Here is a 13,303-nt window from a genome sequence, read left to right as displayed (position 1 = left end):
TCGTCATTATTTGTTTTAGGATTATTTCTTATTTTTACATTTTTTACATTAGTTTTATTTCTATCAGTGTTGAGTGAGTCATTAAGAGTAGTTTTATCGATTTCCATACTTGCATGAATATTGGATTCGTTATAAGGATCGGCATGAACTAAAGCTTCTACATTCAAAATTTTTGAGTGGTCACCACCTTCTTCTGATGACCATGAAATCGTACCTCCCATATTTTTAGAATTATTAATTTGGTAATATAGTACATCCTATACTACATAGTAACAAAAATATTTAATATCAATGTTTCCATGATTAATTTATCTCTGAATTTGAACTTGAATTTTAAAAAAAAATATTTTAATCAAAAATCTACAGAGCCTCTACTATATGATTGAAGACATACGAGTGACATAACACATTGTAAAGCAATATATTTATATAATTATATAGAGCCATTTATCATTAATAACACTAGTTTACAGTACATCTGTTGCCAAAGAAATTTTAGCTGTTGCTGACTACATATGATATGCTATTTTCAAAAATATAAGTAAAAGATTTTTATCAGCTCTAGTTTCTGAGTTCCAGCTATGTAGGTATAAAACAGAAGAAAACATGTATTTACTAAGAAAAACTTTATTAAAAAAATAATTAATCATTGAGTTCTAAAAAACTTCGTTTTAAAGCTCTTTTCTGATGTGTAGACTTTGGAAAATGACGTATTAGCGACCAACAATAGTCAGACATCATATTTGTATCCCAGAAACCCTGATAGCGCTCTTCCATGACACGTAAGTCCTGATGCATACGCTCTCCCTGCTCTTCGCTCATATCTCCTAAATTTTCCGGAAACCTGTCCAGGTGACTATGGAGGAAATGGAGTTTTATGTTCATATTGCACCCCATATTTTTTAACTGTAGCAGAAGGTCTTCTACAAGTTCAATATAATTTTCAGATTTTTTATTTCCGAGAAAATTCTGCATTACAGAGACGAAAGCTGTCCAAGCCTTTAGTTGTAACTCAGTTATAGAATTTCTAAATTGAGTATCTTTCGTAAGTTGTCTAATTTGGGGGCCGTCAAAAATACCGGCTTTTATTTTTTCCATAGTGAGCTGAGGAAATTTTTGGCAAATGTAAGAAAAGCAGTTTCCGTCTTTATCTAGTGATTTAACAAACTGTTTCATGATGCCCAGTTTTATATGTAATGGTGGAAGGATAATTTTGTCACGAGCTACTAATGAATTCTGGACTATATTTTGCTTTCCAGGCTTCATACTTTCTCTCAAGGGCCAGTTTCTTCTTATCCAATGCTCTTGTTTAGCTCTACTGTCCCAAAGACATATGAAACAGGGAAACTTAGTGTAACCACTTTGTTGACCGAGAAGAATGTTCACCATTTTTAAATCGACACAAATTTGCCACTGGTCATTGTATTTTATTTTGTTCAAGACTAGCGAAATGTTACAATATTCTTCCTTTAACTGTGTACTGTGGGCAATAGGTACCCCAGCGTATTTATTTCCATTATGTAATAGAATACATTTTAGGCTACGTTTTGAGCTGTCAATGAATAAACGCCAGTCGTTTGGCTCATATTGTTTCAAGCCCATTTTTATCAACAAGTTTTTGATATCTGAACAAAAGGTAATACCGTTTTCTTCGGAAAAATAACGCCGTAATTCTTTATCTCTTTCACGATAAAAACTTATTTTAGTATCTGAGGAAAGCAAATTTTTTTCTTTCAGTCTTGATGCTAACAATTCTGAAGCTTGTTTAGAAAGATTTAAATCTCTTACAAGATCATCTAACTCATTTTGGGAAAAGCATTTTGGCTCATTTGACATACCTTCAAAATCAGCATCATTTTTTGATGAGCTTGGTCCTTCGATGTCTTGTTCCATGGGTTCAGATATATTTTTAGGCACTGAAGAGTCAGTTGAACGCTGCACTGGACGCTGAACACAACTAGTACTTGGGTACTGCCATTTAGCTCGATTTTTAGTATTTAAACCGTTTACGTTTACGCTACAAAAATAACAGTCTTCGAGATGATTTCGTGGTTCTCGCCAAATAGTCGGTGTTCCAAATTTAAAGGCACTTCTTTTACCATTTTTCCACAATCTTAAATATTCCACACACGATTTACAAACACAATTGGGAGCCCAAGACTTCTCATTTTTATCCAAGAGCATTCCAAAATACTTACAATGGGTATTTTTCACCAACTCTGATATAACTTTTCTACAATCGTTAAACACATATTCCCCGCATATATAACAAAAATGATCTGGATTGTTTAAACAACGTCTCCTTGAACTACTCATGACGCAAAAACTTTGGATACTAATCTTAACACAGTAAAATATGCCTGTTATGGCTTAATATATACGCTTAAATGACAAAAATCAAAAACAAAGTAACTCCAGCTGCTCAAAAAATTTTGAGGGTAGATTTGAAGAAAACAAGTCATAAGTGAACATTATCAACCACACAATTCGCGGCAACAGACAAAAAGTTAAATTTTGTAAACTAGTGTAATTATATATGATTTTTTTTTACCCTGTACTAGATAAATATCATATGAACACCTTATTACATCAATAAAATTGTCGTGTGAAATCCGTAAAAATGTCGTATTATTGTGGTAAGAATGACATGGTATTAATGCGGTATTATTACAGTACAAATGCTGTATTATTATGGTAAAAATAACGTATTGATATGATGATATGCCGTGTAAGCTCTGTATAATTGCAGTATAAGCTCTATAGAAATACCGTAATTAAATTTCACAAATATACCGTATAACTACGTTTACGCTCTTTTAATACACTAGTAGAAGGATTTTTTAATATTTAATAAGCCTCATTAATTGTTAATAAATGATTTTTTAACATGAGATGATTTAATAAATATTTATTAACAGTTAATAAATCATTTATTAAATGCGATTTATTAATAGTTAATAAATATTTATTAATAGTTAACAAATATTTATTAATAGTTGATAAATCAGGCGGCTGAGGTAGCTGTTCGGCACGCGCGTGGCTCGGGCGATCACCGAAGTTAATTAGCATCGAGCATGATCACTACTTGGCTGGGTGACCGTTTAGCCACACGTCGGGTTCGAACGAAGGTTTCTGATCGCTAGGCGCGGGATGAAGATCCAGTTATCGGTAAAATGAGAATTTTATCGATCACTGGAGCTTCACCCTAACCGAACTGTACTGACTAGGTTTTCTCTGTGGTTTCCCTAGCCACTGCACCTCCACTGCACAAGTCGGGCCACAGCCGAAACGGAAGGCAGAGGAGGAGAAGTAAAGCAGTTTGCGATATAAAGGCAAAAAGTGTAAAAGGCCGTAATTGCGGCTATACACTAGAAAACAATTAAAATTAAAAAAATTAATAGTTGATAAATCATTTATTAAAGACAATTTATTAACTATTAATAAATGTTCGTTAATTGTTAATAAATATTTATTAACCGTTAATAAATCATTTATTAAGACAGTTGAATAAAAAGTGAGCATAAAAGTTTTACTTTGACACTTTTTGTAACCTCAGAACTTCAATAAATAATAGCATTTAATTGGATGACATAGATTTATAGTTTTCTTACAAAGAAAATAAAGAAAATGAAATGAATCATAAAAAAATAGTTATAATAAATTACAGTTTTTTTTTTTTTTGCGCTGAAAATTATTAGGGTAATATAAATCGAAAGAATTTAAAATGTAAATTAATAATATTTATAATTAATATTCGTTTCATTAAAATTTTTTTATTTTTTTTCAACAACAAATATGCAAAAATTATAACAAGAATGATAATAAATTAATATTTATATAAATATATCTTAAATTAAATCACGACGAGAAACAACATGAACTCTGCTTGGTGTTACATGAATTTCATTTCATCTCTACTATTTTCTATGATTCTTTCGGAGTATCTAAATCAGTTATATCATGCTCTACAGAAAAATAAGAAAAACTATTTAACTAAAATGATAATTATTTTTATATTAATAAGTTTAAAGGTTTCCGATATGTATGAAGACTTTAATCTTATTCGTTTGATTGTACTGACTCATCAATATTGGATATAGTTCACCTAGACCCCATGAATTTACCAACACATCCATTTCAATCAATTTTTAAAAAACTTGATGGGTCACTTTAAACTTTTTTTATTTAAAATTCGACACAAAAATATGTGTTTATATTCAGTATTCAGTATCATATCTTTATTAAGAAGGGTTATAGCGTTATTTGTTTATGAATGATCTTCACGGCGGACCGTAAAAAAAGATACATTCACTCCAACAATAATTTATTAACTGTTGATAAATATTTGTTAACTATTAATGCATATTTATTAACTATTAATAAATGTACTTTTATTCCAAAAAAATATTTATTAAATGTTAACAAATATTTATTTGTATTTAACAAATGAAATTATTGCATCGAAACAAATGAATTTATTAATATTTAATAAATTCTTCTATCAGTGTACAGTGTTTAAACCGTATCATGAAAACCGCGAGAGCCCTGGAAACACCGTGGTTACACGGTGGGTTTGCACCATTTTACCACCGTTGTTCCACAGTGTATCCACCGTGATTACACGGTAAACCTACCATGGAACCACCGTGATTACACTGTCTACCTATCATGGTTTCACGGTGTACCCACCATGGTCCGATGATGTATCCATAAATTTTATTACGAAAAAGAAAAAAAAATTCCGCAGACTTGTAGGCTCGATCCCGGAACCGTTGAATTTGAAGTCTGATCTGGTATCCACTGTGTCAAATCTCACACTAGAAAGATGAGTTTGATTGTATTTATTTAGATAAAATTGAACTTAAGAAAATTAAAGACATCAAATAAATGATTGTTTTCTTATTTGTGTTATATGTAATTATGTTATTGTTTATATGGTAACGGGTCCAATAGTGGTATACCCATTAATAACGAGACAATAAATACTTGTTTTGGTCAGTTACATCTATATGTATATTACGTATATTTACATTTATTTTTCATTTCTATTAATTATACGTACATACGTATTACATTACGTATATACGTATAATTACGTATATAAATGAGAAGTTTAAATTTTTTCAAACTTGAATAAAAATGTTGTAAGTTGATATCTCGGTTTTTTATAACTAAATTCATTATTGAAGCTTGGAAATTCTCTTAACTGTCCCGCTAATAATCTTGTTAGCCTATTTTCAGAAAATTTGTATACTTTATAACATTTATTAATGCGACAAATTAAAAAATTTCATCGAGTTTATAAGATTTATGAATCATTATAAAATCAATTTTTTCGAATTATGTTACGTAAAATGGGTGTATCTTAATTATTTCACAAGACTTTATGATTCACACACCTGCACTCACTCAGAAATTTCTATTAGATAGAGTTTGCTAGGATTCAGTTGATTAAAAATTTTGCATGATCATATAAAATTTTATATAAATTTATAAAATTATATAAAAAATTCAAAAATGATATCTAAGTTTGTTGACTGAATAGATAAATATGTAAGATTATATACAAAATAATGTAATTTTACATATTTATATGAAATTGAACTATAAAAATTTATATTATTATATATAAATATCAGTGTGTATATCGTTTAATCCCGGCGGGACCACCAAAAATTAAACTGATCCAAGCTGGAGAACCGAGGGATCTAGCTGTCAGATTGTTCGATAATGGAAAGGCTCAGATATTTTTGTGGGAGAGGGGGGGGGAGGGCAGATCAGAAAAATATCTGAGCCCGTTTATCATCCAACAATCTGTCAGCTAGAGTCCTTGATACTAAACCAGTTAGATTAATTAGTAATTATTTTTCTGCCCTCCTCCTCTACAAAAATATCTGAGCACTTCCGTCATCGAACAACCTGACAGCTAGAGCCCTCGATACTCCAGCTTGGACCAGTTAGATTATTTAGTCATTATTTTTCTGCCTACCACTTCACCCCCCCCCCCCCACGCCGCTCACAAAAATATCTGAGCCCTTCTATCATCGAACAATCTGACTGCTAGATCACTCGATATTCCAGCTTGGACCAGTTGTTATTTTTCTCTTCGAGCTCGAAAATACTTTTGTACGCCATTGTTTTTGAAAAAATTTGATTCATAATTATGTTCTAGAAAATAAATGTATATAGGTAGAAATCGATAAGAGTAATTAAAATAAGTATTTAAGCTAATGTTTTGATCCAGATCAGAGCGCTAATGCATAAAATACCTGGGAAAAATGTTAAAAACGGTGTTTTATCAGTTATTTTGTTGATAATAATATTCAAACTAAAGAACGAATTTCATTAAATTATGTTGCGATCGTAAGAGACCATAAAGACAAAGAGTTGGTATAATTTTAAACACATGTTAATAAATTACATGATAATTTATCCGGGAAAAGTAGCATAAAATGTTATTTTTCAAACATTCCGACGCTGATATCTTCTGAACTAACCAACCGATTTTGATGTTCAATGTGGCAATCGATAAATTGATTAGGTGTGTCACTTTAAAGATAATTGAAAAAAACGTTTTTTATTATTTATTTCTCGATCGATATCTCTCGAACGAATAATCCGAGTGAGATGGTTGAGACAGCAATCGACGCATTTTATTGAGTTCTAAAACTGATCGAATTCTAGAACTGCTCAGGTGAGTCACTTCACAGATAATCGATGAAAACCGTTTTTCACCATTTCTTTCTCGATCGATATCTCCCGAACGAATTCACCGATTGAGATGGTTGAGGCGGCAATCGACGCGTTTCATCGAATTCTAGAGCTAATTAGATTTTGGAATCGATTAATCAGGCCATTTCTGAAAAATTTAAAAAGAATTTTTTTTGGATATAGAATTTATTTCTTCTATATAGAGTCCATTTGATCGATCGATTTGAAATTTGCAGAAAAGTAGACAGCCAACAAACTCTTTCGATTGCCACCTTAACCATCTCAATCGGTCAATTCATTAAAAAGATATGAAGAGTTTACATCCACACACACACACACATACACACACACACACACACACACACACACACACACACACACACACACACACACACACACACACACACACACACACACACACACACACACACACACACACACACACACACACACACACACACACACACACACACACACACACACACACACACACACACACACACACACACAAACAAACAAACAAACAAACACTCGGACATCCTTCTGAAAATAGTCAGAATAGTTTCTTAGAACCTCAAAACGTCGAAATCTGATGAAAATTCGATTTTCGAAAATCGGGGTGAATCCAAATTTTTTAAAATTACCTATTTTCTTAGCGGGAAGTTAAAAATCTGGGCATCGGTTAGCCCTGCAGGCCAGTCCCAAAACTTCCCGTTGTTTTCGAATTTCAAGCTCTTTTAGTTCATAAACATTAGCGTAAATACATTTTCGAGCTCTTCGAGCTCGAAAATACTCTTACATACGATTGTTTTTTATGAGCTTTTCAACTTATAACAAGTTACGTTTTATGTTCAAGTTTGAAAATGTATGAATTGGAAATCGACAATAACCAAGCGTTTAAAATTTTTATTCCCAATTATATTCAATCAAACGAATATATTTCGTTAAAAATCAATGTGAGTGATTAAAATAAAGATCGCAATGAGTTTTGATTCAGTTCAGAGCGTCAATATATAAAATATCTAAAAAAAAAAAATACTAAAAACGGTGTTTTTTCAATTTTTTAGTTGATAATATGGTTTGATCTAAAAAACGAATTAAATGACTGCATGTAGTGATCCAAAGAAGTCATAAAAACAAAGAGTGAGCATGATTAAGAATATATTCTAGTACATTATACGATGATTTATCAGGAAAAAATAGTGTAAAATGTTATTTTTCGAACTCTTCGACGCTGATATCTTTTGAACTAGTCAACCGATTTTGACGTTCACTGTGACAATCGACGCGTTTTTAGTTCTGAAGCCGATTTGATTTTGGAGTTGATCGATAGAGTCGTATTTTAGAAATTTTGAAAAAACTTTTTTTTTTTTCATTCTATATATCTTCAAGTCTAATCAACCGATTAATGTAAAATTTTCACGAAATTTGATGGCTAGCAAGCTCTGTCGATTGCCACCAAAATCATTCGAATCGAATAATTACTTAAAAAAATACCAAGAGTTTACACATACAAACGCACACACGCACCCACACACGCGCGCGTACATCATTCTGAAGATAGTCAGAATAGCTTCCTAAGACCTTAAAACGTCAACATATGATAAAATTTAGATTCTCGCAAATCGGAGTGAAAACGATAACTCCGAATTTTTCGAAAATTGTCAATTTTCTTCGCGGGAAGTTAAAAATACTTGGGCCGAAAATCAAATCACTTTAAACGAAGAAAAAAAATACTCGAGTCGCAAATCAAACTGTTTCAAACCAAGAAAAATATACTTGAGTCAAAAATTAAATTATTTTAAGCTAAGAAAAAAATACAGGTATCAAAAATCTAACTACTTTAAACCAAGAAATAAAAGACTTGAGATAAGTCTGAAATGCTTCTGAACAAACACAAAAGTTTCTCAAGCTGAATAATCTTATTCTTAAATCGAGACAGTTATTTATTCAATAAAGAAATTAGCTTTTAAATCCAAATTCTGTGGTTTTGTTTCATTCAAAGACGAAATATAAGCTTGGTTCGAGAAAAAAGTTAAGAAGAACGTAAATGCCTTAGTTCAAGTAATCCTTTTTTTCTGTGTAGGATTATGCACTCAGGTAAAGTCATGTATGCTCAAGGTAGATCATACATGCTCAATGCTGGCCAATATTCAGGTCTGATCATGCATAAGATTAGCGAATGATCATGCATGCCGATTTTTTCCCGGGAAGAAATAGAAACAAATAGCGCACTGGGGATAAGGTTGACGCAAGATTTCAATAAGAGTATTTATTATTATTATATACAATATAAATAAAAATGAAAATATTGTTGTGAATAGATTAAGTAAGGTTTAATGTTATTAATTCAGGAATAAATATATATGGCAAAAAAGAAAATAACCATTTAATGAGAATAAGCTATCAAAAAAATAATATATGCCACAGTGTAAATATCGTTGATATCGATATAAATTAATGACGATAGCTTCTCAACTATATTATGAGATATAGTTTTTTCAATATTTAAAAATGATAAAGCGCATACAATAATCGTAGAGCTTAGAAAAAGCAGCTCTTTTTCCAAATTCAGAAATTGAAGTCTTTTAGATGTTTTTTTTGTTATTGAACTAAATTTTATTAATTTTAATTGCGAAAGTAGTTGTTGATGCTGTGGAAGTAAAATAAGAACACAATGAGTTCAATGAATGAAAAACTGACTTTCAAGTTAATAGATGAGTAATGAAATCACCTGCAGAAAAGTTAGATCAAGAATATCAATAGTAATCGAGCGTAGTTCTGATAAGTTTTGGAAATTTAATAATGAAAGTAATATTTCAATATAATCTAAAGGAGTTATAAATTGAATTTGATAGTGTATCATCTTGAATACTTCGAATTCCGAGTAAAGAACAGTTTCAAATGAATACTCATGTTGTTGGTTTTTTAATTGATCGATTAATTCTAAAGCTGATAGGACCTGTGATGATGTTAATGAAATGAACAAATAATTTAAAAAATTGACATTTAATAAGTTAATATCGAACGTGCCTTTGATATTCCGAAACATGTACAGTATGAGTCTAATTTACTTGCAAGTTGAATACAAGTCATTAATCTTAATTTTGCAAGATTTACTATTTTGTTACGCATGAATTTCCATTCATTAAAACTTTTATCGTGTCGATTTTCTTTATAAATTTTTTGGAATTGATTTTCTGTAAACTTTTGATATAAATTAAGTGCAAGATATTTAGTATTAGTATTTAAACCAAAATGTTTCATGATCATAAAGAGAATTTTTATTACTGATGAAGAAATACCTGAAATAAAAAAGTTGAAATTAGCAACGAAATTATATGTGTACAATAAGATAACTGTATGAATTGCATTTTAGCTGAATAATCTCAATAGATATTTTACTCATAAATTGCGTAGGAGAATGCCATTGGCTTTTTAAAAATCGTTTTTGTTGACTTTTCTCATGTTCAACACATTTTGACCATTCGTAAATCATTGTGTTTCTTAATATGTTGAATATTCTGGTTACTTAGACCATATAAAAGTTATAAATTACTCAAGTTCAATTATCAATCAATTCTTACTGGCGTATGAAAATTATGTTCGATCAATATTGTATTTATTTCATAAAATGTGTACACATATTTGTAAAGAAAAGTAATCTGACATGATACGATTCATTCGGACTAAATCTTAACCTTAAGGCTAGGCCAGATTGACCGAATTTTACTTTTTAATTAACCCTTCATTGGTCGTGCTTCACTGCCCGCTTTCGTTGGTCGCGTCGCGAGGAATCACCGTAATACTTATTTTCTTGGTAAGACGTCCATTGGACAGGTTCCAATTGGAAAAGTAACCGATAGGACATATCCCAATATCCCAGATCCCTATTACCTGAATTACCAATTACTAATAATCCCGATGACCCAAATTTCCAATCACCTAAAATCCCGATCACCAGTAATTTCAATTACCAACACTACCAATTACCCAAATTTCCAATAATCCAAAAGTTCGATAGCTTAATTTTTCGTTAACCAGAAACATTGATTACAAGACATTCCGATTGGACAGGTTTCGTAAGCTCTAAGTCGATTTCTTTGTTATCGACAGATGATACTTATTGTAAAAAGTACCCTGATAGCCACCCTTACCATAAGTTAACTACAACCCTGATAGCCAGTTGGCCAGAAACTGACCAGAAACTTGCAGCCGCAACTGGACACTAAGTTGACCACCAACAGTTGGTACCTCTAATAGTTGACGAACACTTTCTGAGAAAGTTGGTGACAAAAGTTGCTTGCAAAAGTTGGTGATCATAAGTTGACGGTAAGTTTACTTTCAATTGCCTCAAAAACTTGCATTCCAGTTGCGGCTCCATACTGGCGCCAACTTTCTAAGAAAGTTGGCAGTAACTTGTAGCCAAAAGTTGCAAAATCTAAAGTTGTTGACAACTTGTCGTCAAGTTGGTCAGAAACTAATGGATGACCAACTTTTTCACGATCAACTCGTGCTATCAGGGAAGCTACTACCGTATTTTAAAGGTAACTTAAAGGAAACTGTTGGAGAGCAAGCAGTTACCTTTAAGTTGACAATACATTGTCTGCAACATTCTGTTTAATTTGACTATAAGTATTAACGTCAGACAATGACGTTAAGTTGATTGAAAGTTTCACTTCAAATTGACGGCAAGTTACATTTAAGCTACTGCCGTATTCTGAAGCCAACTTAAAGAAAAGTATTATAGACTCAAGGTTTGCCAGAAACTTTCTCGTTAAGTTAGCCGAAAGTGTTGCTCTACAACACTTGTAGAGCAATGTCTGGCTATCAGGGTACACTCAATTATTATACAGATGGCCAAAAACTATTATAAAATGAAATTTCATATAAATATGTTTAATAAAATTTTAAAAATAAAAATTTTAGAGTGTTTTTTAACACATTTATTAAAATTAGATCATCAATTATAATTATTTTTAATAATAATAATGTTTATTAATATTATTTTTAATTTATTATAATTTTTACAGCGTTAACTTAAGTGATATTTACAACTGGTCGTTATGGACGGGCCCTGATCACACAAGAGTATATTGCACAGAGAGGTAATTGCGCAGAATCAATTTACACATGTAAATATTGCACAAAAACCTTTAACACAGATAAAGATTACCCATAGCATTTTTTTACACAGATCCCGTTTGCACAGAATTAATTGTAATTTTACCATCTGTGATACAGATTATACAAACAACACGAAAATGACGTTAGATGGATAAGAATCGTCAAATAATCCATTATGGAAATTTTCAAATCATTACAAACCCTTTATTCGAATTTTAAATTAATTTTTAAATTAAAAATCTAAACCTTTTAATTCAAATTTATACTAAATTCAAATTTTTTTTTATTTTGCGGGCGAAACTATTAGATGTATCATATAATTTTTACAAACTCTTTTTGCAAACAATTCTATTCACTTCCAAATATATTTTAGTAATTTATCTATCGAGTGCGATCGTGTTTAAGACGCGAGTGTGAAGATTGGTGCCCGAGCCGACGGCGAGGGTACCAACACACGAGCGTCTTAGACTCGATTGTACAAGATAAATACATTAGTTTTTGTGACAGATATTTGAAATTTACTACATTTAGTGCCTATCAGGGCCAGTTTTTCAAACCGAGTTTATTTATTAATAATATATAGATATACTAGCAATGATAAGCAAAACCCGGATAAAAATAAACTCAGTTTGAAAAACTGGCCCTAAAATGCAGGTTATGAATCCGCGTTTATTTATTTGGTAAGATTATTTTGAGTATTTGTTGAAAATTAGAGAAAAGTCGGTAAGTGGACGAATTAAAATGATGATAAAATTTGTCACAAGATGGCTCGTTAAGTTACTTCGATATTTTTTGGTCGTTTGCTATCGCACATGTTATCAAAAAATATTTTTTGATCCGATGATGACTTCACTATTAGAACGATTATGAAAAAAAAACATAATGAAACACTGTGGAGGATAAAAAATCCTCTAAAAAGAATATCCACAACCCCTACTTTTTTGGAATGTTCGGGTGCATTCAGAAATGATCTAGCTCTACCTATAACCAAGCATTGCTATATAGCAAGAGCTAGAGCATATCCGATTACATCCTGCGTTTTCTTATCATAATATGTCAATTTTTAATAAATACATAAATTTTTTTAATTGAAAGCTGCGGTGAGTAAAAAACGTCAAGAATTCAATCATACATGATCAAACATTAACATTTTACTTGCTTAAAAAATGATCATACCACTTTTCATGAATCATACACAACCAAACATGACGCTATGCCCACAATTTTTTGAGATAAATCAAAAAGTAAATAAAATTCATTTATTTACTTTTTGATTTTAATTTATAATTTTTTTTTCTTTCGTTACAAAATGGGTTAAATATTATGAAATTATTGAGTGTAATTTATTTATTTACAGTTGTTGATTTTGAATAATTGTAACGTAACTCTAAAATTAATGTATTTACCAAAATCTTTGAATATTGAATGAAATTCTTAATTTTCGCAAAAAAATAAATTATTTCTC

General features: G+C 31.0%; 1 protein-coding gene across 1 annotated transcript; it reads right to left on the bottom strand.

Annotated features, from left to right (window-relative positions):
- Nucleotides 1-9,100: 9,100 nt before the first annotated feature.
- Nucleotides 9,101-10,492, bottom strand: LOC103577722 (cyclin N-terminal domain-containing protein 1). The gene is made up of 4 exons (XM_008558506.2): nt 10,117-10,492; nt 9,745-10,016; nt 9,446-9,673; nt 9,101-9,364 (listed from the first exon to the last, which is right to left on the bottom strand). Exons 1-4 carry the CDS (start codon nt 10,208-10,210, stop codon nt 9,101-9,103), a joined length of 858 nt encoding a protein of 285 aa, XP_008556728.1. The 5' UTR covers nt 10,211-10,492.
- Between the last annotated feature and the right edge of the window lie 2,811 nt (nt 10,493-13,303).

The sequence above is a fragment of the Microplitis demolitor genome, chromosome 1 (assembly GCF_026212275.2).
Source record: "Microplitis demolitor isolate Queensland-Clemson2020A chromosome 1, iyMicDemo2.1a, whole genome shotgun sequence".
Taxonomy (NCBI): Eukaryota; Metazoa; Arthropoda; class Insecta; order Hymenoptera; family Braconidae; genus Microplitis; species Microplitis demolitor.
The sequence above is the reverse complement of the archived record's forward strand: the minus strand, read 5'-3'. Positions and strand labels throughout refer to the sequence as shown.